General features: G+C 34.6%; 3 protein-coding genes across 21 annotated transcripts in view; 2 read left to right on the top strand and 1 right to left on the bottom strand.

The window, feature by feature from the left end:
• Positions 1 to 10,074, top strand: part of LOC145965091 (uncharacterized) — a 190,287-nt gene extending 180,213 nt beyond the window's left edge. For 15 of the 19 annotated variants that reach the window (XM_083088398.1, XM_083088400.1, XM_083088397.1 and 12 more), the window contains one exon: positions 4,509 to 10,074. In XM_083088398.1, coding sequence (XP_082944524.1) covers positions 4,509 to 5,987 — 1,479 coding nt within the window. In that variant the 3' untranslated portion in view covers positions 5,988 to 10,074. Of the gene's footprint in view, positions 1 to 3,044; positions 3,156 to 4,508 lie in introns of those variants that run through there. The other 4 variants (XM_083088413.1, XM_083088416.1, XM_083088414.1 and 1 more) reach the window with 3 other exon arrangements.
• On the bottom strand, positions 9,264 to 11,944 carry Mrps22 (mitochondrial ribosomal protein S22). Its single transcript, XM_083088419.1, has 3 exons — positions 11,743 to 11,944; positions 11,163 to 11,644; positions 9,264 to 10,969 (listed from the first exon to the last, which is right to left on the bottom strand). Exons 1-3 carry the CDS (start codon positions 11,834 to 11,836, stop codon positions 10,463 to 10,465), a joined length of 1,083 nt encoding a protein of 360 aa, XP_082944545.1. The 5' UTR covers positions 11,837 to 11,944; the 3' UTR covers positions 9,264 to 10,462.
• Positions 11,945 to 20,029: 8,085 nt separating this feature from the next.
• Positions 20,030 to 25,471, top strand: Rrp5 (Ribosomal RNA Processing 5). The gene is made up of 6 exons (XM_083088572.1): positions 20,030 to 20,191; positions 20,369 to 20,425; positions 20,697 to 21,258; positions 21,329 to 24,553; positions 24,652 to 24,817; positions 24,896 to 25,471. Exons 2-6 carry the CDS (start codon positions 20,369 to 20,371, stop codon positions 25,059 to 25,061), a joined length of 4,176 nt encoding a protein of 1,391 aa, XP_082944698.1. The 5' UTR covers positions 20,030 to 20,191; the 3' UTR covers positions 25,062 to 25,471.
• The last annotated feature ends 464 nt before the right edge of the window (positions 25,472 to 25,935 follow it).

Raw genomic sequence — 25,935 nt, forward strand, 5'->3', positions numbered from 1 at the left:
TTGAGATCTTTACGAATGCGATCACAATTAAAAGCACAATGACGAGGCTGTAAAGCACACGAGTATCTCGGAACTGAAACAATTAGTATCATTCTTTGATTCAAAGACGAAGAAAATAATACGTAATATTAGCAAAATATATTAGCTTGGAATCAAGAAAAATATTGATTGTTCCAGTTTCGAAATATTGGATTATATCTCGCGAAAACTGTTGACACTATTGCAACATTATTCACCGAGTGGCCGTAAATCCGCGTGTGTGTATAATGTGGAAATTTGCAATCAAATTTTTGATCGAATTGATCATGGTTGAATTATGAAAAATTAAAAGCAAATTAAACTTTTAAATAAACGAATAATAAAGCTTGTTTCTTAACGCGGAGAATTTATTTAAAGAAAATTATAATTATCATTTTAATTAATTCTCTCTGCCCCTAATAAAAGAAACTTTTATTACGGATAGAGAATTAATTAAAAAATTTCCGTAAGTTCGTGAATTTGCGGTCTGTCCCTGTCTAATATACGACGTGTAGTAATCTCGAGAAATTAATTAACTCTTCACCTTTATGATTTTTATTTGAACTTATATCTGGTTTTCTTTATTATATCGTACTTAGTATGTGTTCTCCTGTCATCAGGTCGCCATCACGTAATTACTTCCTTCGATTTCAATCCGACATCGATCGAATATTAACATCTCATGTTCGATATGCCCTCCATTCGAGATACATCATCTTTCTTCCATCATCAATCTCACTTTGCTCTTTCTATGTTTTTCACTCTGTCTCTCTTTCTCTCACTCTTTCTATTGTGTATATGTATATTTACCCCAATATCGAAGACACACATTGATCAATATATATATATGTATTATACGTATATACGTTCCTCTTCTCTTTCTCTTCCTTCCCCTTTTCTATCTATCTACCTATCTGATCTGTCTTTCTTTCTCTTTCTCTCTCTTTCTCTCTTTCTTTCTATATATCTCTCTCTATCTATCTATCTATATGAGTCTGAGTCCGTACTATACTTATATTGCCTTACTATAAGGATTGGACTGAAGGTTCTCTCTGTGTACTTTTTGACTGATATTTTTTTTCTTTCTCGTATTTATAATATGTACATATCATTTTGTACATTGTTTCCGTTTTCTTGTTTCTTTTATTAGACCAATATTAATTAGGCACGTTCTATACATATGTGTAGCATGCCGGCATGTATATGTGTGCATGTTATATATACATAAATTATATACATACATATATATATATATATATATATATATATATATATATATATATATATGTATATATGTATGTATGTATGTATGTATGTATGTATATATGTATGTATGTGTATGTATGTATGTATGTGTATGTATGTATGTATGTATCTGTATGTGTGTATTCTTGCGCGTAAACACGCATGCAGTTTTCTATTGAGAGAAAGCATCCCCACCGCGTTTTCTTTCTTTTTTTTACCCACGCCTTCAAAGTGCATGTTATTATTATATTTTGTGTGGGGTCTTTCGTTACTTTGAAAACCCAAAAGGGGTCGGCGTCATTTGTGCGGGCATCGACGAGCGTACTCGTTTACACTAATTCGTAAACCGACAAATCGGTAAGAAAACGATTTTATTCCTCTCTATGTAATTGCGTTATATACATTTTGGTGCACCTCAATCATTGGCATGGGCACAATAATCTCCATCTTTTATATTTTATTATAAATGAAACGATTTATATTAAACATGACGGATCACATATACATAAAGTGATCGCTTTTTGTACGAATGTGGCGATATTTTGGTCGGAAATTGGAAATAATGCTCCGCGTCGACGAAAATGAGATGCGAATAATTTTTTAATTGATTAAAGGTCGAAAAATTTGGATAAATTCACTCCTTCAAGAATGCGAGATAACAAAGTCTCGTTACTCCCAGATAATATTGAACTCTGTTGGACTCTGTTTCAAAACAAAATGTTAAAATTCAAAAATTGTCACAGGAAATATGCCATTGAATTAAGTTCCAGTAGAAAAATAAGAATTGCAATTTTTGAACAAAAATATCGCCGTGTTCACCAAACGCTCCAATAAACTCCGAACACCGTGTATGCACTTTCTAATTCATCTACCTGAATATCATAAAAAAATATGACGACTTTTTTGCATTTTTCATGATGATCATATCGTTTCTATCTATTCTACAAGAATAGAATATTTCTCAATTAGTTGAAAATTTACTGCGATACAAATTACAATAGACTCTCGCATGCTCGAAATTCTTACAAGGTCTAGCGCATTTAAAATTGAAATCGCGATTATTTTTCGCGCTGCACTTTCGATCTGATCGCGATGCAGGATGATCGACGCAAGATCTTTAGATTCGGAATGACGAGTCGATGCCCGAGCGATGCGTCATGCGTTCTCCAATGCTTTTTCGCATGCAGATTCGCGAGACTAGATGTCGATCACGAACGACACGCGAATATCATATATAATGAAAGATCGATTGTAGGATAAAATAATTCCGACTATTATAAATGAATATTATAATATATTATAATAATCTCTCTCTTTACGATATCAAGAATAATTAATAATATATATATATATGTATATGTACATAAAAAATATCGATATAAATTAATTCTTCAAGTTTATAAAAATCATCAAATGAATAAAGATATTATTTTCAACAATTGTAGAAAATCGTAAAAAAATCTCGCGTTGTCGTGTACCACTTTTACGACGCTTCTCGGGCAGCGCGTTGTCCGAAAAGCATCATAAAAGATCGTTTTCAAAAAGATTTTTCTAATCTTTCAAACAGCTTTTCAGATGTGTTTTGGATGCTTTTGCGCTCTTGCAATTTACCCTGATTTATCGCGCCTTCGCGTGCAAACGTTCGCGAAAACGACGACTTTGCGAAGCGAAAAAAATCGAGGAGAGCGACAAGGAATTTTTTTTTTCTTCCACGCGCGGTCCACAATATGACCTCTGACCTCGAATTTTTGATTTTTGGTTTCTCTGTTTTTTTTTTTAAGTTGACTAATACCGGACAGCAATCGATGCCAAATGTAAAAGAGCCCCAAACGAGTACTGACTTGTAACACGCACAACGCACGCACAAAACGTATAACTGACCGCAGGTAACTATCTAACGGAATTAATCATATTTATGTATTATGTCTTACGATTGTGTGCCTTTTTTTTTCGTTCACTTATTACGATTCACGACTCATCATTGCGCTCTCTCTTTCTCTCTCTCGCTCTTTCTCTCTCTCTCTTTCTCTCTCTCTCTCTCTCTCTCTCTCTCGTCCATCTCTCTTTCACGCCTCTTGTCTTTCACTTTACTTTCTTCATTCATCATATTCTACATTTCCATAATATATGCTCATTCATGCCTATTATCATTCGTCATTGTCTTATTCACGCTTTCCGTTTCATCACAAATCGTCTCTCCTCACCGTTACTCTGCATGCATATTATTCGCACATATCACGCACACGCATGACATAGAAGAAGAAAGACGAAGTTTGACTTCGCGATCCTCCGATCGTATGATCATGGCGTGTCGAAATGCGTCCTCGTGCTGATTATTTTCATTTGATTGTCGCTCATTTCTTCGCGCTTGATTAAACGTTTTGCGGTAAAAACAGCACAAAACGCAGTGTCTTTCTCTCTCTCTCTTCCTTTCTCTCGAATTGCATATTTCAAATTTAAAAACTAAATAAAATTAATAAATTAATCGTTACATTAAAGTATAAAATATATAATTGACACATGCAAAATTTTAATTGTATAAAATATCTCACAGACAGCCATTGTCAAAGTGGACTTTACACGATCCGTATTTCGAATATCATCTCTGTCTCTTCTTCGCATCTCATCCTCTTCTCAATCTCATTATTCGGACCTTTGCATCGAGACGCCACTTTCTACGATCACCGCTCTCGTTGTCAGAAAAAGCATCCGCAGCGACAGCACACACTAAGTGAATGTATTGCAATAATATGCTGTACGAAATGTACCATATACTTCCGGTATTCGTCTGCACCGTCTTCGTTCTAATGTAAAAATGTATCTCTGTACATACATCAGTCAGGTGTACATACATGATCGATGTGCAATCTTACGAAATTCTCTTTTAACGTTTCCACACACTTATACATCTTTGTGTCTACATGTTTATCATCTCTACACGTGTAAGTATCTGTATATGTATATCGCTGTATACTTTATACACGTTCACTCGCTTGTACCGGTGATGGTCACGGCACTGTAAAGGTACGAGAGCAAGTCCCATGATCGCGTTCAGGATGCTTCTTCTGACAGCTTACCGACAACGAGAGCGTAAAAAAAAAAAAGCACGATACTTCTCCGATGAGCATCGAGGAGCGTCGCGCCAGCTTGAGAAGAGAGATCGTCCTCGCGAGGAGACCCTGGCGCGACGTCTCCTCAGAGGTAAATCTGGCCCGACTGTTGATTCGACATATCTGAACGAACAGGCAGCTGCCCCTGTGCCAGCGGAACGCACTGTCGTGGGGTCAGCGAGCGTCCTCGGGGGAGGGAGCCACCCTCACGAGTCACCCGCCGACCCTCAGCAGCGTCCGGAGAACGCACTCGACGCTCTGCTAGATGAACTGCAAACCTTCTCGCGACCTGGCTCCCAAATGGGCCACGTGTCTAGCAGTCTGTCGGTGCACCCGGGTCCGAACGTGCTCCTGGCCGACATCGGCCGCGCTTCCAGCCTACGAGAATCGAGTGTCACGGCAACCACCAGCGGCGGCGGCGGCGGCGGTACTCGCGCGCCCAGTATCAGCGACATCGGTCGAAAGGGCAGCGTGGACTCGTCGAGCGGCACCCTGACCGCGGTACCCGCCTCCGCCGTCATGGTGGGTCTGCCCGGGATGGCGCCGGGTGCCAGCGGCACTCTGCGTCGTCTACATTCGTATCCGTCGAGCTCGGACACCGACACTTCGCCGCCCATCGCCAGGTTACAGGCGTTGTCGCTGCAGGAGCAACAACCATCGCAGCAGCAGCCCATAGGAGTACCGATACTGCCGCAGGCTTTCCTACCCGGACAGAAGCCGCCGGTTCCGGAGCGAAACGTCGAGCTACTGCAGCTGGCGAGCGCTAGGAGAGTACCGCCGCCACCGCCGCCACGCACTAGCTCCCGATCACCTCTGGCGAGTCCGACCAGCCCCCAACTGCCACCCAGGAATCATCCGTGCAGTCTGCAGAGCGGCAACGCGACTTTACGTCGACCGGCAACGCGCGGCGGCAAGCCGCCCATGGCCCTACCGCCGGACACTACCGCGACGATCCTGTCCACAACGGAACAGATCGGCGGGGACCGGTCGGCGCCATCGAACGTCGCTGCTCCGATACACAATTCGTCGTCCTCGCAATCCTCCGCGGTGCTGTCGACCAGCAACTCGAGCTCCTGCGAGAGCGTCAACTCGCAGGAAGGTCTGCAGAGCAAGCGCGGCAGGCAGGAGCAATTGGAACAACGGCATCAGGAACTCCTGAGGAAACAGAAAGCCTTGCAAGAACAGTACGCCCGGTTGCAACAGCTACAAAGAAACGCGGCCGGTCTCACCACTGTACCTCCGGCGCCACCCGATCTCCTGAAGAAAACCGGCTCCGAAAGCAATCTCCTGGCAAAGATGGGTCTCGGTTTAAGCGCCGCGAGTTCTGGATCCCTCACCAGTCTCAGTATCAAGCCGCAGATGGTGTCGCAAGAGACTATCAGCAACGGCCAAAATCAAACGACCAAGGTAGAGATCACCAATGGACAGATACTCTCGATGACCTCCGCGGCAACGACGACGACTACGACGACGACCGGCAACCAGGTCGTCCCTGTTAGCGTCGCCACCTCCATGACGGTGGTATCGGCTTCGACAACCACCGGCTCGGCCACAACTGTCACTACAACGTCCACTACGACTACCAGCAAGGTTTATGAAACGGACATTCTGTGACCGAGAAGCCGCTCGATGATCGGTTGCTCGACTGTCAAAATCGCCGCTGAAATCGCACTGGCGAGTAGTTAACACAGCCGGCGAGATTGCGAGGCCATTAGATCGCGTGGTCCTTGATCTCCTTCCGATGAACAACAGTCGTAAAAGTTACAGTCAAATGAGAGGAACAAAAAACAGGAACGAGGAAGAACGAACGAGAATGGACAGGATGAAGAATATAATAGAAGGAAAACAAGAATTGGTAGAATTAAGCAGATCAAATGGAAGGCTGACAAAGAGACGCGGACGAAAAGACAAAAAAGAAGAACACAGAGAAGAAATAAGATTATTTCTACAATCTTCGCCATGTACGCGTAACATCTAACTTGCGGAAGTAGAATAAAGCGTAGAAACTTAGCGCGGGACCCGCGTAAGAACATAATATCGCACTAATTACTATGGCTAACGATAGCATTAATAATTGTAAAACGATGCGCGAGGAAAACTCTCGATATACGCGGACACGTAAACGGAACGATCAACATTTTTGAAAAAGAGAAGAGAATACGCAGCGTTCATCGGGGTTCATTGAATTTTGCACTTTTACACGAGCATATTCAATGCGCCCAGCTAGATAGATGGGTCATAAAATCCGGGTGCTCCATCGCACTATCGTCGGACGCGTCGTCTTGCTCTCTCTCTCTCGCTTGGTCTCTTGAGATCTTTCCCTTCGAATCTCAAAATCGATCCTTGTATACACCTCGTACACATCCGGCATGCTCTTCGTAACACGTTTCTGTGCCAAAATACGAGAAGAACGCGATATGTACTTGCGTACTTTTTTTAAGATTATACACAGCCGTCACCCATAATTAGCCGGCTCTTCGTTCTTTCTTCATCGTAGTAGGGCGAGCGTAAAACACCGTCAAGATTCTACGTAGGCGAATCATCATATAAATATTATACATAATATACAAATACGTATATATTATACATATAAATATATACATACTATATGTACGCGTGCGGACAGGGAGATTTATATAAATATATACACCTAAGTGGAAAAAAATAGATAAATAGTATATGTATACACGAGATATACTGTGCGATCTTCTCTCATGCACATGTGCGCATATACAACACATACGTATACATTCACACGTTGTTAATGCCAAAACGAAACGGCGACGACGATATCGGCGAAATCACGCGCCTTTCGTACACGATGACGACGGTCCTAACGTGACTTTTATCGTGCTTAGAATAATTGCTACCGTACGTGTGTGTATACACGTATATATACACACACACATCCAGCCGTATTTACACATATATAAATACACATATACAGGATGCGTAGCGATATAGGCGATCGACGTTGATTATTCCTCGTTACCGGCAAGGTATTTACGGGTGGCGCTTCAATTACGCGAGAAAATATTCCGAGGGTATACAAGGAGTCTAAGAAGGGACGTTCCACAAAACATACAAGATACGGTTGACAGAAAACTTGAGAGATCCAGAAAACAGGAATCGGATGCAAATGCGAGTATATATAAGTTTAAGCGTCAGTTTACCGTGTAATCCATGTAACATCTGCTAATAAGACGCAAAATATTGAAAAAGAATATTTGCATAATCTCTCTCGCGGTTGAGTTGCATCGACAATATATATATTTCTGAATTAATTCTATTACACAAATACTATATTTTCGTTAAGAGTATATCTTATTATTTATAATACGCAGGATTTAGATTTTATATAATCATTAGTAAAAGCGAGATTTAGTAAACGTTTCTTGTTTTAAAAACGGAATTAAAAAAGAACAAAAAGTATCAATTTATACATAATTCATAGGATCCAAATTTTAAATATGACTTTGCATATTTAATTTTTAAACTTTAAGTAAATTATAAATCCATACATCTATGTATGTTTGTAATCTAAAGTCTGCAGAATCATAATAATAAAGATCACGATCCATAAAGATAGAAAACTAATTGATTCTGAAAGAACGTTAATTCGTATCGATGCAACTGAAGGACGCTTTCTGTCTCTCTCTTTCGAAAAACACAGTTAAACAGAATCAAGAGGCAAGACGCGCGCGAAAGACCTGTCGATAAATCTTTTGGCGGCCAAAGAAACGTCGTGCGTTAGAAAGGGAATATTGCTCAATATTTACCAACCCAAATAACGCGGCAGCGCTGCTAAATTTTGCAATTAACGCCGCAACAACGTGCACCTTGCGGATTGGATTACTTGGACACGATTGCACGATTATTAGCTAATTATCACGTTGCGCGTCACAGAAAGGCATCGTCGAGTCGCTTCATCCTTTTCATTTCCACCATTGCGGGCGAAAAATCGAATGTGTTTACGATCAAGTTGGCGGATCGTCGATCCTTTAACGATATTCTCCTTTGTCATTTAGATAAAAACTAAAATAAATTATGATGCGACGAAACTTTTGCGAGAACTTTGCACGCGTCACTTTGATCGTTTCTCGTAAGCGTGATTCGCACTATTTTATCGCAGCTTATTGCACAAAAGGCACTCGTCGTCGCGCCTTCCAAACGAAAATCATAAGTGTCCAAGATGCGAAACGTCTGAAATGTCTGTAAGTAAAATTACAGACGCGTCTTTCAGATGTCCCTTGGACTTTTAGCGTCGTCGATTGGATTATCGGTGCTCGATGCAGTGCGTATACCATGCTTCGAAGGGCCTAACAGCTGACACATTCGCGTATTTATTTTGTATGCTTCATCCTTCCCTTTCGTTAGAGCAGATGTTCACCGAAATTTTCGTCGTAATCCTCGGATGCGTTTGCGGGCTTTTAATTTTAACTCGATAGCGTATGGATTCTTCGAATGAGAATCGACTTTCTGTATTTATAATTGTGTTATTCTCTCTCTCATAGATTACGAAAAATTCCTCTCGTGTGTTATGTTAGTGTTGAGAAGAAAATTAATTAAAAAATATTAATAAATTGTTAGGAATTTAGAAATTATGCATGCTTTACTGTATGACATTGTCTCCATACAGAATCGCAAGTGTCGCTAAAATTGCGACGGAATAAGATTAAGAATTGAAAAATATTGACGTAAGAATATTTTACATTATCAAGTACATACGTTTTAATCCTATAATTTACTACTATAATTTAGTAATGAGCGATAGATAAATTTATATAATCATGGGATCGCGATTAATATTTATTTCATGATAAGCGAGACAGATTGTCGTTTACGACGCGGTGAAATAAACGCATCCGGGGGTTTGAACGCACATGCGGCGAGATGTATAAAGACTATTTATTTTCCACCGTCACACAAGTATACATCTCTATAGGGAAATTATAATTACAATAAGAGCACATACATTAAAGATAAGGCGAACGATAATGATCGATAAGGAGCATTTGCTTGCGAGTGCTTATCAAGTATTAACACAACGCGAGATCCCAGCGGAAAGAAGAAGAGAAAAAAAAAGGATTTCCTTTTCTCTCGTCTTTTTTTTCAATTTTATTTCTATATTTCAGATTTGTATATTGTTCCGCGCGCGCTTATTGTAGGTACTTACGCCACAATTATATATTGCATTTACGAAAGCTACTTTGAACAGTGCATTTTCGTTTGCGGCGATACACCTGAGAGTATCGCAATAGTATTAGGATGTTATATTTGTTATCGAGGGATATACGTTTAATGCACGCACGCACGCGTGAGCTAAGTATAATCAATTTTTAGGTCCCCATCCCGCCCTTTCCTCCCTTCTAATCGTAAACGAGGCGTTTCGGATCGAAGATGCGCGCTACCGATCCGCGCGAATCAAGCGCGGACCATTCGTGATCGATTTGCGTTTTTTTTTATCCTTCGTTTTCTCTCCCATAACGCGATTAGCGAGAATCATTAGTGTAATGTTTTCTGATGATCCTGTACGCCAAATCGAATTGACTTGTTACATTTGTAAATGTTTGTAAGTACCGTACGTATAATAAAATAATCGAGTAATAATCATCGAATTATCCTGACGATCACCGTTTATCTCTGTTATCCATCGATTAATTCAACCTTACAAACAACGAATAAAAAGTAAATCATGATATACCGTGTAATACAGTCCCACTCTTCTTCTATAGGGTATTCTAAAGGGAACAGCGTAGCGAATTTTTTTCTTAATAAAGATTAAAACTGAATATAAGTAAATGACTTTCGATATTAGATTGTCTTCTCTTATTAAAAGCCTTTGTAATTTAATTGTTATCGATTTAATTTGCAAGTACCTTTAATCTTTTCATCTTTAAACAAGCTACATTATTTCGAGTAATCAAATCCATTGTTTTTAAACACATTGCTAGGTAGTTTATCTTTCGAGAAAAATTATATCATCAGGATATTTCGAATAAACGTGTTCTTATATTATTACATAGATGGAACGCGAATTACAGAGATAATTATACAATTCTAGATTTTTTATTGATTTTTATTTACATTTATTGATTTATATTTACCTTTTCAGTTTCTGAATTCAGGTTCTGAATGCTATGTTCTTGTTCTTGTTCTTGTTTAATACTTTCCTGAACGATTTGATGGACTTGTTGCAATTCTTTATACGATTGCAAGAGTTTCTCAACTATACTTTTCTCTTCGAGGCGTGCATAGTGCATGATAAATTCTACATTATCCCTAACATTGCACTCCTCGATCGCTGATTTCATCGAGGGATAAATCAAATGTAAGAGACGTATTAGTATCGCGGCGTGTTCAATCCGCTCAGTCTCAATCATCTCGCACAGTAAGTTGTCGATATTTCTCGTCCACGCTAGATGAAATACCATCGGTCCGAAATGACGCGTAGATCTCAAAATATCGAAATGTTTCTCTCTGTTTATATGTTCGTAGACTTCTCGGGTGATCGCTTGATAATCCGGATCGTCCGGCTCAAATTGCACGCACGCTCTATCTAATATGAATATATATTCGTTGCGATCTAACAAGTCCTGTGAAGAAAATTGGAATATTAATAACAATAATATATGAGAGTTATATTATTAATAACAATAATATTTTTTCTTTTTCTTGTGTTAAAGTTGTTCTTAAACATATAAATGTCAGCAAACGTAATATTACAATGAAGCTTTAAAGTTTTTATTATTTAAAGCTTCATTATAGTGTTTGCTACCATTTTCTTACTTTCAAATATTCGCCTTCAAACATTTTTGGTTTTTCTATCTCCCTCGCTGGTTTTGGAAAATAGATTTGCACAATCCTATCTCGCTCTTGCCAAGTGGCATGCCTCAATGTGCCCTCAGGTTCTCTAATCACTATAGATCTTTCCCTGTTGTTAAGATCATATGTGATATCAGTAAAAACGTATTTAGCAGTATCGTGACCCTTTAATGCAGGGTCTTCGCATAGCGACACAGATGGGTCTACTCTTTGCTTCACCACTGGTGGCATTTGCAAATATTTCTGTGCTCTACGCTTTGCTGCTTTTGTAACTTCCTGAAGTTCCTCGTCTGTTAAAAATTTATACTCTGGTGCTTTGAGTCTGTGTCCATCTTTGCGAGTCCTGAAGATTTTTGTATAATCTACTGTTGTCAATTTTTTGAGATACGACTGAACATATCTATTAAAGAAATATGGTGCAGGATCTCTTTCTTGTAGACCTATATCTATGAAAATTATATGCAAAAATATTTGATAAATATATATTAATTCGCTTTAAGAAAAAGCAAAGAAACTTGGATACTTCTATCAACAATAATAATACCTGTTTCAACGCTTGTTGACGCAAAACTACGGCAATTGGAAATTGTACAAGCATACGTATGCCGCAGAAAGTTGTTTATACGATACGAAAGCATGATGATCCACTCAATAAATTACAAATACTATAATATAATCCATATACAAAATTTAACCTCTCGCCTCTCGTTGCTCGACTTTGGAGCAATTTAAACTAGTTCGCCATAAGGATTCATGTGTCATACGATGAAATTTGTCAGACGTCTGATTGGTTGTCGGATAGAAACTTCCTAGGATTTCGATAGTTTTTTACAGTTGTAGCCAATCAGATTGTACGACGAGACTTGTCATGTGACCAGAGAGAAGACTGAGGCTGAGGATGCTTTGAAGCGTTTGATTGACCAATCAGATTAAAGAAATCTTTACTCCTTTTACCCTGATTGGTCAATCAAACGCTTCAAAGCATCTTCAGCGTCCCCTTGACCACAGCCTGAGAGATGTCATGGCCTGTTTTTAGGTAATCCCTGAAAGCGATACTCCCTCTATGGACATTGAAAACGTGGATATGAACTACAAAGCCAAAGTCCATGAATGTTCTCAGAGGGTAATATATAATGTGTACAATTTCTGGTTTTGTTCCGTGCTATGTCCACGAAATGCCGGTAGCACCAGAGTATAACAATCATTATTTTGAAAATAATATATAAATATGATAAATAATAATTTTTATAAAAATAATTTTTATAAATTACTTACCTATATGTGTATGTATGTGTGCCCATACGTTGTCCAAATGATTTTAAATATAAGAATAGACTATATGAATATCGGCGTATGTTATCGCCGGCATAGCTCTCAGGTTCATGAGAGTACTGAAATCCCCTCACCTGGGAAATGCCTTCGTTAAGGTGGAGATACAGGGGAGGAAAAATTGAGGAGGAAAAATTTTTTTATTTATTTTTATTTTTTTTAATAGAGTTTTTAAACAGAGAATATAATACATATAAAAAATATATATTACATAATTATAATATATACAACGTAAATTATAATTAATTTGCAATTACATAAAAAACACATTACAAAATATTAAATTATGTAATATAAAAATAATTACATTACAAATATATATATTACAAAATTTAATGCAGAAAACATAAAATACAATGCATTAGAAATATGTATTACAAAATATAATACAAATTTAATATAAACTATAATATTAAACTTAATGCAAAATAAAATTTATTACACGAAAGTGTCCAAAGTATACGTATAATATAAAATTTACTAAAAATTTTTACGTAGACCAGACAAGACTGATTAATGATGATTAATTACGCGATATATATTATTAATAATCGACATAGAATAATAGAATTTAATTAGTTTTATATAAATAACGTATAAACGTAAATAATCATGATCAAAAGAGTCATTAATAAAATTATTGATTGTTTCTTCGATTGTAAAAGAAAGTATTTGCATTACTGGCGCATTTTGTGTAGAGGAATCCTTATCAAAGGAAATATTCAAAATGAAAAGATAGAATAAACTTCGAAATCAACAATTAAGTTACTAAATAAATCGCGATTTAAAATTCGCGAGAAAACGCCACGAATAAAGAAATCGACAATAATCGGAATATTCGCGCGATTGCGAGATACGCATAATTTTTATAATATGATAATCGAAACCATCAATAGACACGCGTGCGATATAATTATTATCACACAAATGTTGACAGACGAAGATATTTTAGCAAACATTTGTGATCCGTATTGTTTATGAACATAAAACTTATTGTCCGATTTATTTGCGATTAATACGCGACTTTATACGAATTTCACGATTGAGAATAAAATACATATCTTATTTCGCGCATGATTAGCTGAATAAGAAGAAATGAGCTCTATAAGTTTTAAAATATAATTAAAAATCGCGTTGTGGCCACGTTTAATAGAAAATAACGGAACGAATGATTTTCAAAGTCCCTTTAATAATCGATGTAATAGTAGAGTTTAATAAGATTTAAATAATGTAAAGAATCACGATTAAAACAGTCATTAATATAGTCATCGATCGTCTTTTAAATTATAGAAGAAAATATTTGCACTACCAGCATTTTGCACGAACTATTAAAAACAATATTCAAAGACGTGAAAAGATAAACAAAGCTTTAATGTATAAGTCAACGATTAAATTATAAGATAAATCGCGATTTAAAATTCCCGAGAAAACGCGACGAATAAATATAATGATCGAAGCTCTCAATAGATACGAGCGCGATATAATTATTATCACGAAAGTATAAGAAATCAAAAATATTTCAACAATCATTTGAGGTCTGTAATGTTAGTGAATATACAATTCACCAACCGATTTACTTGCGAATTTTTAAGATAAATCGCGATTTAAAATTCGCGATAAAACGCGACGAATAAATAAATCGATAATATTCAAAATATTCAATTGCAGATACGCAAGTGACATACCGATAATATCCGATAAAAAGAGGAACGATCTTAAAAATGGAGAACGATTAACATCTTGTTTCTACATCAGATTTCGCAAGATCAATCTGCGAAGAAAAGTTAAGTGATCCATTGAACGTCGGGAATTTCACTGTAGGAGGGAACGAATCCTGGATCTTCCGGACTATTCCCGATAGCAATGATTTCAGTATTAAATCAAAGACAAATATCCCTCGTCATTATTTTCAATTCGCGAAATTGATATTCACGTCAGAAAACGTGTTCTTCCATTACTAAGAAATATATTTCTTTATTGAAAATTAAATGGATATAACCTTTATTATCGAAATGTGATTACGAACGATTATATTTATAAATAATAAAATACATGCATTATTGGAGTTTGTGTTAAATGTGCGAACACATAATTTGGGGTACCGTCGCGCGCGAGACGAATCGAACCCGATAACAGCAAGATTTAAAAAATTTCAATTCGAATAGTGTTCAAAATAAAATAAATGAAATAATTTTAAATATACAATTAATTCTAGATTAATTATCTAGATTCTTATTCTTGTAACGTTTAAATTAATAATATATTTTTCTTTTAATCAATATCTTACTGATATAGGGGTACCCATTCGATTCGTCTCTTTTTAAGTACTCGCACATTTTATGTAACATTCATGTATAATTTCGCGTATATATAATATATTATATTAACAAAAATTATAAAAATATTTTGGATACGTTAATTTGTGCATGTATTTTAAATAATTTTTTCAAATTAATTAATAATTAATAAAATATATTCGTTCCTAATCATTTTTATCATAAAAATTAATAAAAATTAATTAAATTATGAAATTATTTAAAAAATTAAAATTTATACACAACGCTATATCCATATTTAATCTACTATTAAATCTTTCTGGCATTATATAGACAATAATGATACCAATCCTAATAATGAAGAACATTTTTTAACGAAAAAAAGAAAAGATACATTTCTCTCATCTAAATATAAATTATTTAAATTAATTTGACGTTAAAGAAGCGTATCGTCGTTGAATTACTACCGAAATCATTGCTTTCGGAAATTGCCAGGAAAACCTGGGATTAGTTCCAATCTTACAATAAAAATTCCCAACTTTTAACAGGCCACCGAACTAGACGTCGCGAATGGATCTCACAAGAACCGGTGAGAAATAATTCTCCATGATGAAAATCGTTTCGACTCTTCGGCGGTACGAGCCACGCAACTTTTATTAACGTTTATTTAACCGAAGGAACAACGATAACTCTTTTATTAAAACGACAATCTCGTCTAAGAATGCGAAAAGAACGCGCGAAAAACACGATGATTTCGCAACCGTAATTTATTAATTTATTTATGAATATTTTCCGATACAAAATTCGTAAGTACAAATATGACTGAAGAAATAAATTATTAAATTCATAATAATTAACTCGCGATTCTATAATATCGAAGGTAATCGTTAAATTTTGTAAAGCTAATATTTAATCGTTGACCTATCACATCGAATCTTCACACTCTTATTCGATAATTCTTTATATTTAATTAGCAATATTTAGGAATATTATCTGACGAGAGGGACAGCGATAAAAATCTTTTGTTGAAACGATAATTTTGTATAAGAACATATTAAAAATTTTATACATGACTGCGCGATGTATATACTTAATATCTATACCTATACATTATTAGACGGCACTCCCGGTTTCGGTACAAGCGAAAATCCCATTTCACTTACAAGAATTAACTTCGAGCCAACCGGTCGGGACTGCAACGATACAACGAGCAAGGACTAAGCCCAAACCGGAAAGAAGACGAAACGATTGACGGAAATAGAGGAAGATGAAGTTCACCAACTCTTTTTCGCGCATAATTATCCTATCTCGTATCGAACCTGGACCCGCTAAGCACGATTTCAGGTGCTCCGCCCGGACATATTATGCCTCCCGCGGTTGCTATATGCTACACCAGGCTAGTAGACGGCAAAAGAAGAGGATACCCACATTTTTTAAATGCTTACATTCAGCAATTTAGAAAATGGGGAGGCAACCCCTTTTACCGAGCGAAAATCGTGCCTAGGGGAATCCACTCGACTCCTCGACAGGGTTAACACACGCAGTGCGTGTGGCTGTAGACGAGCAAAGAGAAGGGACCCATTGACGACCATTCCGAGCAATCGATCGAGTTCTAACTAATTCGGGCCGAATCACTTGACGAAGCACGAAGCAAGAGTGTACGTTGCATAGCAACGTGTGCAAACTCGAAACATCCCAGTTAGTTGGCATCGGAAGTAGAGACTCGTGACAATAAATGAAATTGGGATTTTATATGAAAAGTCCAAAAGTTCCGCGAAAACGCGACGACGCGAGAATACTACAACGCGAAAACGCGGTAACGAAGCGCTTGCCGTCCGCGGCACGTTGACGGCACCGACGATGCGAAAGGGTACTTAGCTTCCCATTCAGGCACCTTAAAATTTATCGTAAATAGAAAAATTTAAGATAAACCTCAAGGCACCATCCAAGTACTAAGCCCTCCCACCGCGACAAGGTGTACCCCATGGGAGGGTTATATTATATATAATTTTATATATAATATAATACATAATTTTAAATTTATTTTGTAATATAGTACATAAATTTAAATTCGCAAATATGAATGATAAATAAAAATATAAAGAATAAGAGAACATCTATTATACAAAGCAATGTTCAAAATAATTGATTTTAAACCTAATTATTGCGCGCAATTAATTTTTACATTTTTACTTTTAAATAGATATATTTTAATATTATAAACTGCGTAATTACAAAATAATTTATATTTCTTAGAAATAAACTTTTAAAAATATGATAAATAAAAAAATTTCTATTTTTTTATATATGAAATATTTAAATAAATATATTAATTTATATTAATATATAAATATATTAATATATTAATATATAATATATTAATTAATTTGAAATGTTTTATAAAACATAAAAGTATCTGAAAATATTAATTAATAAAAAATTTTATTAATGTTTTAATTATTTTAAACTAATATGGAATATTTTTTATAAGTTTATGTATTATATATATTATACAATTTAAAATCACTATTAAATCATAATCAGAGAAATAAAACGAAACGAGAAATATGCATATTTTGAATATATATATTATTGATAAATAATTTATATATTGTTGCGTCCGCAGAACGCGGTATATATCGAACGCGATATATATCGAACGCGCGCGAAACAATCGGCAAAATACTTAGCATACGATGACGCTCGTACACTCGTAAATAATAACGCGATTTAAGGTGCACAAGAATTTTAATAAATCGCGAGTGACATACAAGAATTCAGAATAATCGTAAAACGGATCACAAATAGACGCGCGTCCGCACAACTTGACAGCTGGGCTTAGACTCTCTGACAGTCGTTGTTTATAACAATATCTTGACAACGCGCGCGAAAACGATCTTCTTCGAAAGAATTCAACGGGTGACGAATACATTCAGCGGGACGCGGGGACGCAACAATATAATAAATAATGAATGTGATAAATAATTTATGTTAATGACTTACATCATATCTTATTGATCCATCCACTTCCAAAACCTCCTTTTTTCTTTTGCTTCCTTCGCTCTTTTCTCGTGGCACTTTAATCCTCGTTGCACTTACACTTATTCACGAAAAGTTCCTCGTTGCACTTGCAATTGTGTTTAGAGAAAGAATTTGATAATATATGAAACGTCTCACATCACTACTTCACTGCTCAAGAGCCACTGAGCGAATGATCGTAAGTCAAGAACATTACCGCGGTACTGTTTATATCGCCAGGGTCGACTATGTATAGAAAGAATTTGATAATATATGAAACGTCACTACTTTATTGCTCAAGGTACTGTGCGAATGATAATAAAGCCGTGTAACGTATTAACAATAGCGCGATACTGTTTATCAAAGTCGAACACGGTGTTATTGATAATTCTCTCGTGCCGAAATATTCTCTGTAATATAAACTATTCGCGCGCGGAATATTAAATTATAAAAGTATTTTAATTTGTTGATTTAAATTGATTATTTTTTAGCAATTTATCATGGAGCTTTTCGTTATGCTATTTATTTGCATCTATAATTCGATTGTTTTACTTTGTATTTTCTCATAATTCAAATTATTTTTAGATTTTCAAGTAGAACGATAAAGTAACACGGATGAAATATATTTGTGACTCTAGGTATTGAAATAATAATTATTGTCCGTAAAGATCGCAACGATCGAAGCAATTATTTAACATTGGATTCCTATCATTTAATCGATTCTCGATAAATTGTACATTGTTTAATTAACAAAGATTGTTAAAGTTTAAGGTATTGGTCAAAATATAATTAATTCTAATATTGTTAATGAAATATAATAAGCATCAATGATCGAAAGTTCATAACATAATTAAGTCTTTTATCCCTTTTTATGTATATTTTGTTTCAATTTTTAATCACGGTAATGAATGATTGCGATTCGATAAAGATTTATAGTTGCGATACAGTTTCATGTCGTGAATTAATTTTTAATTAATTAATTTATATTAATATTTAAAGCAAATTATGTTTCGATACTAATCGTAATCGTGTTTAGTAAAAAAATTACAATACAATACGAAACGTTTCTCACCACTACCTTATTACTCGAGAGTCAAAGACAAAGCCGAAACATAGCGCGCTACTGTTTATATTTTATATTGCCAAAGTCGAACACCGTGTTATCAATAATTCGTTGCCAAAATATTTTATATATTATAAAATGTACATTAACGCGGAATATTAAATTAATGAAGTATTTTAATTTATTGATTAAAATTGATTATTTATTAAACAATTTATCCTTTCATTATGCTAATTATTTGCATCTATAATTCGATTGATTTACTTCGTGTTCTCTCACAATCCAAATTACATTTAGATTGTCAAGTAGAACGATAAAGTAACACGGATGAAATATATTTGTGACTCTAAATATTATAATAATTATTATTGTCCGTAAAAATCGCAACGATCGAAGTAATTATTTAATATTTTGGATTTCTATCATTTAATCGATTTTCGATTAAATTGTATATTGTTTAATAACAAGGATTGAGAAAATTTAAAGCATTGGTCGAAATATAGTTAATTTTAATATTAAAGCTTTAACATAGCGCGCTACTGTTTATTTTTTGTATTGCCAAAGTCGAACATCGTGTTATCGATAATTCGTTGCCGAAATATTTTATATATTATAAAATATACGCTAACGCGGAATATCAAATTATAGAAGTATTTTCATTAATTAATTAAAATTGATTATTTATTAAATAACTTATCACGGAATCTTTTGTTATGCTATTTATTTGAATTTATTCGATTATTTTATTTTCAAAGTCAAATTCTATAATATTTAGTTTTGCATTTTAGAAGACTGACTTAGAGCGAGCTAAATAAATAAATAAATAAATAAATAAAAAATAAATAAATGATGTTGAGAAGAAAAAGAACACACATAAATAAATAATAGCGTGGAAAGAGAGAACATACTAATATTTTTATAATATAATAAATAACATACTAATATTTTTATAATATAATAAATTATTATTAATTAAATTATTTATATTTTTATTTATATTATTTATATTATCAGAGAGACATATATGTTACCCTCTGAGAACATTCGTGGACATTAGCTTTGTAGTTCATGTTCACGTTTTTAATGTCCACAGAGGGAGTATCGCTTCCAGGGATCACCTAAAAGCGGGCCATGACATCTCTCAGTCTTCTCTCTGATGTGACAAATGAAAATTTACTCTTAGGCCAAAACCGCAACTGGTCAATGCGGATCCACGTGAGGGTCAACGGATACAAATTTATCGATAAACACGCGAGACTTCTTCACTTTACATTTACGTTACATTTTTTATTCTTATAAATTGCACAGTAAGTATAGGATATAATTGCAGTATAAAATATGCAATATAACGATTTTTTAAATATACAATTTGTGCGAGCTTCAATAAATTCAATATCTCAACATAAGCTAATATTTAATCAGTATTGTTGTTAACCTAATATTTTTTATGTTTATAATATTTAATTAATTATTGTTATTTTTAGATGGAGAGTTTTCCTAGAGGCGGAAAGAAACGCGAAATTAAGAGATCGTCAAATATGGTAAATATATAATTTTATTCTTTTTAATTATTTCTAAATATAAAATTTAGTTAAATTTATAAAGTTTCAAGATGTAGCGTTTTTGTTAAAATTTTTATTTTCTAGTTATCTATTGTATCAGATATGTATATATATATTTTTTGAACATATACCTGAAACTCTCTATGAAGAATTGATGTATAGATGTTTTTTTAAAATTAAATTTTGTACATGTATAGAAATTTATTTGTGCGTTCCTAAATGAAATTAATAATATAATATTTTATTTTAGTTGTTTGATGAGCAATCTAAATTGAAGAAGAAACGTAAAACTCGAATAAAAAAAGGAGATAATGTAAGAAATGAGAAAGAAATAAGTCTTATTGCTACTGCAGAACGCTTATCCAATTTAACATTACGTGAAGGAATGACAGTTCTCGGCCGAATTTCTCGAGTATCAGAGTATGACTTAATTATATCTATACCAGGTGGAATTTTAGGGCGTGTAGAAATCACAAATCTGAGCGAATCATATACAAATCTATTGCAAAATATAATCAGCACAAAAGCCATCCAATCAAATGAATTTAAACCTTTGCCAGATTTATATAATCCTGGGGATTATGTAGTATGTTATGTTAAGAATATAACTTCCCAAGGAAAATGGTTGTACAACTTATCTCTGGAGCCACAGTTAATAAATCAAAATGTACATAATAGTTATCTTGTAAAAAATGCAAAGATAGTTTGTACTATTAAAAGTATAGAGGATCATGGCTATGTAGTTGATACAGGCATAGCTAGTGTTAGAGCATTTCTTGCTACCAAGGATGTTGATAAAGAAAAGAAATATTGTAAGTATAATTTCATATTGAATTAGTATTCTACTTATAAAACAATTTATTAACATTACAAATTATTTAGTTCCAGGTAATCAACTTTTGTGCATAATTAATGAGGTAGAAACTGCAAATTACTCATCTGTCATCAAATTGTCAGCTAAAAGAAAAAAGATTAATAACGTTAGTGTACACGATATAGCCTCTTTAGATGTTCTAGCACCAGGAACAAAATTGTCTCTTTGTGTGACAAAGGTACTCTCCAATGGTTTACAAATTACATTTGGGAAAGATAATATTGGATACATAAATCAAATTTATCTAGACAATCCTTTGACCATGTATATAGAAAATATGGAAGTGACTGGTACACTGTTATATATATTACCAACTGTAAAGTTGGCTTACTTTAGTCTACTAACTGACGAATCTGAAAAAGAGAAATTGAGTAAAGGTGATATTATACAAAAGGCCAAAGTTTTGTACAAGGAATCCAATGGGGTAATTTTAAACATATCTAAATCTGGACTCCGTGGATTTGTTTCTTTAGTAAAAACTAATGTGCCGTTTGCCAAAATCTCGACCGAGTTTAAACAAGGTTCTACACATAAGTGCAGAATACTCGCATACAATTGGATGGAGCATCTTTATGTCTGTACAATGGAGGATAAAATTTTAAAACAGAAATACTTTTCAGCTTCTGATCTTAACTGTGGTGATATCATTACTGTAACTATTACCTATATTAATAAAGGTAGTGGCTATATGCATGTACAAGCAGGAAATATTTTGGGATCTGTTTCACCGATACATGTATCTGATAGTGGTTTAAGCGCATTAAATAAAATGAAAATCGGAGATAGCATCGAAGCAAGAGTCTTGGAACTCAAAACTTCTAATGGCGATAATGTGAATGTAATATTTACTTTGAAACAGTCGCTAATAAAAAGCAAACTACCAGTTTTACATGATATTCATAATGCACAATGCGGATTGGAATATCATGGTACAATCACTAAAATAGATAAGAATGGTTTGTTGGTGAGATTTTATGGGAATATAAAAGGATGGGTGTCACGCTCTACGTTAAACAGTAAGACATACAATATGAATTGGAATTACTCCATTGGTCAAACTATTACTGTATGCATCGAATCTATTGAAAACAATGAAATGAAACTAAAGATTGTTACTGAAAAACAGAAACAGCAGACTGAAAATTTTTCGATTGGAGAAATGATTGAAGGAACAGTTATAGAATCGTCCATCAAAGGTGTATATTTAAGAATTCATAGAGAAAATGATGAAAACGTCACAACAGCGTTCTTACCAGCGGGTCATATGGCTCCATGTATTGAAATTGGCAGTTTATTGGCATCAAAATATAATCCTGGAGATGTAATTTCAGCTTTAGTTTTCGCTACAAAGCCAAGTATAATACTTTCACGTACTTTTGTGACACAAGAACGATATAGGAGCTTTGATTTATTAAAAGTAGGTGATTGTATTCCATGTACAATCGCAGATATGTCTCAAGACGGTGTGAGAGTTGTCTTACCTATTGAAAATTATTCGAAATTGGGATTTGTATCTTATAAAAATGTCAGCAATTTTGAACTATTGCATGTGAATCAAATATTATTCGTTAAAATCACGGCTATCAATACGCGAGAGAAATATTTAACTTTGACAATGGCGTTGAAAGATATATGGGATAGTATGTTGGAAAACGAAGTTAAAATGATGACTGCGGTGGATGTTTTGAGTTTATACCTCAACAGATTATCGGAACTAGCGAACAATACGTTTTATAAGAACATTCCGATTTCATCGGCAATTTTGGGTCAGAAGATTACTGGCATTATCGAGAAAATTACTGAACACGGTCTTGTGCTTCGAATTAATGATCATTTGACCGGAACAGTACGCAAAGATCATTATTCTGGCGAGTTTAAGATTGGAGACAAAGTGTCCGGTACAATCTTATGGAAGAATTATGTCCACGAACTCGTCGATATATCATTATTACCGAGAATAATAAACGGCATTAGTTCGAAGCAAAAATTATTACCGGAACTTCCTACCGGTGTTGTACTAAGAGCCGAGATTTTAATGATTACCAAGTGGTTGATACTTCTTCTCATAAAACGCAATGGTGCAGGATATCTAGCAGCATTACCCGTTCGCCGACACGTTAATGACATCTCTCCTGATTTAACGCCTTACACGATTCACGCCAAGATTCGAGTGTATGTTATAATGACGGGAAACGAGTCTGATATTGTTCCCATCTGTATGTTAAAGTCTGCGTTTGAAACCAAAATCCCAAAGGATACAACTGCAATTACAAAGAAAAATTTGAAAAGAAAGAAAATACCCGAACAACACAATGTAACAACATTTACAAATTCATCGAAGCAAAGAAAACCAGAGAAAGAGAATAAGAAGGAATATGAAATCAAAGAAGAGGAAACCGAAATCAAAGAAGATGAAACCGAAATCAATGAAGAGGAAACCGAAATCAATGAAGAGAAAAATAGAATAAAGGATGTAGATGAGTACTCTGAGTTGAGTAAAGATTCATCCGATGAGAGTGAAATAGAAGAAGATAAACCGAATGCGGATAGATTACATATTCAAGAGTGTGGATTTTCCTGGGACGATAAAGCAAACTTAGCTGCTGCTGCTGAAACATCTAGCGATGATGAGGAGGAACCTGAGGAAGAACCTAAGCGAAAAAAGAAGAAATTGAGCGCAGCCGAGCGTCGAGAGCAGGAACGCGAAAAGGAACGCAAGATCCGTCAACGAGAGGAAGCTCTAGCGAGTAATCAAATACCCAATTCGATAGATCAATTTGATAAATTGGTCTTATCCAGTCCCGACAGTTCCTTGGTGTGGTTGCAGTATATGGCATATCATTTGCAAGCCACGGAAATTGATAAAGCGAGAGCGGTCGTGAAACGAGCCATTAAAACGATTAATTTCAGGGAAGAAAACGAACGGTTAAACGTATGGAACGCTTGGCTAAATCTGGAATCTAGATTCGGCACTTTGGAATCTCTGAACGACGTGTTTCGAGAAGCTGTGCAGACCAATGACGCATTCAAAATATATACACACATGTTGACTGTACATGCGGATGCTAGTAGAATGATTGAATTAGAAAAATTGGTCGCCACTATGATCGGCAAATTCAAACAGGATCCTGAAACATGGATAAGCTGTGGTGCTGCATTCCTGAAGATTGGTTTAAAAGAAAAATCGCGACACATTATGCAACGAGCATTGCAATCATTGCCTGCATCTCAACGTAAGCATATATTGCAATATATATATATATTTAATATTTTATTTATTTGTAGAAAAAACTTAACTTGTATTTTTAACTGTTTGCATATTTTTTTACAGATGTGAATTTATTAGTAAGATTTGCGAATTTGGAAAACAAACTGGGAGATAAGGAACGAGCACAGACATTATTCGAACATATCCTGAGCTCTTATCCAAAACGTGTCGATGTATGGTCATGTTACATAGACTGCTTGATAAGATCTAAAGACATTGACATAGCCAGGTATAGATATTTTAATATATTTCAAGCATGAGAAAAGGATATATATCATTTTAATAAATATAATTTTTGCGTTTACAGGAGAGTATTGGAACGGGCCTGCGTTCAAACACTTTCAACAAGAAAAATGAAGACTTTATTTACAAAATTTAAAAATTTCGAAGAAAAATATGGTACGCCCGAGACTGTAGCTCGTATAGTACAAATGGCTGCTGATTATGTCGAGAAACAATGTAACAAGGAATAAATATAAAACTTTATCCAAAATTAATATTTGAAAAAGATATATTCTAAGAAAATATAAATATTAAAAAAGTTACATGAATTGTAATTCTAAACAAAAATCAGAAAAATAATAGAAGAATATGTATAATTAGTAAACAACAATATAATATCAAGGCGCAAGTTTGTGAAAATTTTCATGTCTACGTTATTAAAAGAATATAATTTGTAAAGAGGTCGTCAATATATATATATTATAGTTATCTCCTCGCAAAATATATTCTCCTAATAACTGAGACGCTAATTTTTTAGGGTATATAAAGACATAATATTACTGCGTTAATAATATAATTACTACTAGCATATCTCTATAATTATCTCATTGTCAGACAAATTTTCGATCATTAAAAAATTCATTATTACTCGCAAACTGCAGTACCTGTTTATCTCTTTTTAAAAGACGTAAATAAAAGACGTTATATTAATTATGAATTATATTATTTACTTCTCTCTCTCTCTCTCTCTCTCTCTCGAATATTTTTGAGATTATTTAAAAAAAAAATATATATATATATATATGTTATAGATGCAAAAGTGCTCCAAATCTTTGTCAAACTCTGTTTTATGAGTGATTAATTATACATGCGTTACTCCGATTTAGAAATTATATGGTAATCGAATATTACGACTGTGGTCGATTTATTTATTTATCGCATTTTTTTACAAATTTTAAATAGCAATTTATTTTGTAATTTAATTATTTAAATCGAGGCTTCGTCTCTTTTTTTTCGAATATTTTTTTTAAAAAAACTACATAAAATGCACCAGAATTCAAATACTTTTCCTAGATATGATCATATTCAATGTTGCATAAGTGTCTCGTGAATTTGCACCTTTAT

The sequence above is a fragment of the Camponotus vicinus genome, unplaced genomic scaffold (assembly GCF_025532165.1).
Source record: "Camponotus vicinus isolate PSW18456_S1 unplaced genomic scaffold, iyCamVici1.0 SCAF_14, whole genome shotgun sequence".
NCBI classification, from domain to species: Eukaryota; Metazoa; Arthropoda; class Insecta; order Hymenoptera; family Formicidae; genus Camponotus; species Camponotus vicinus.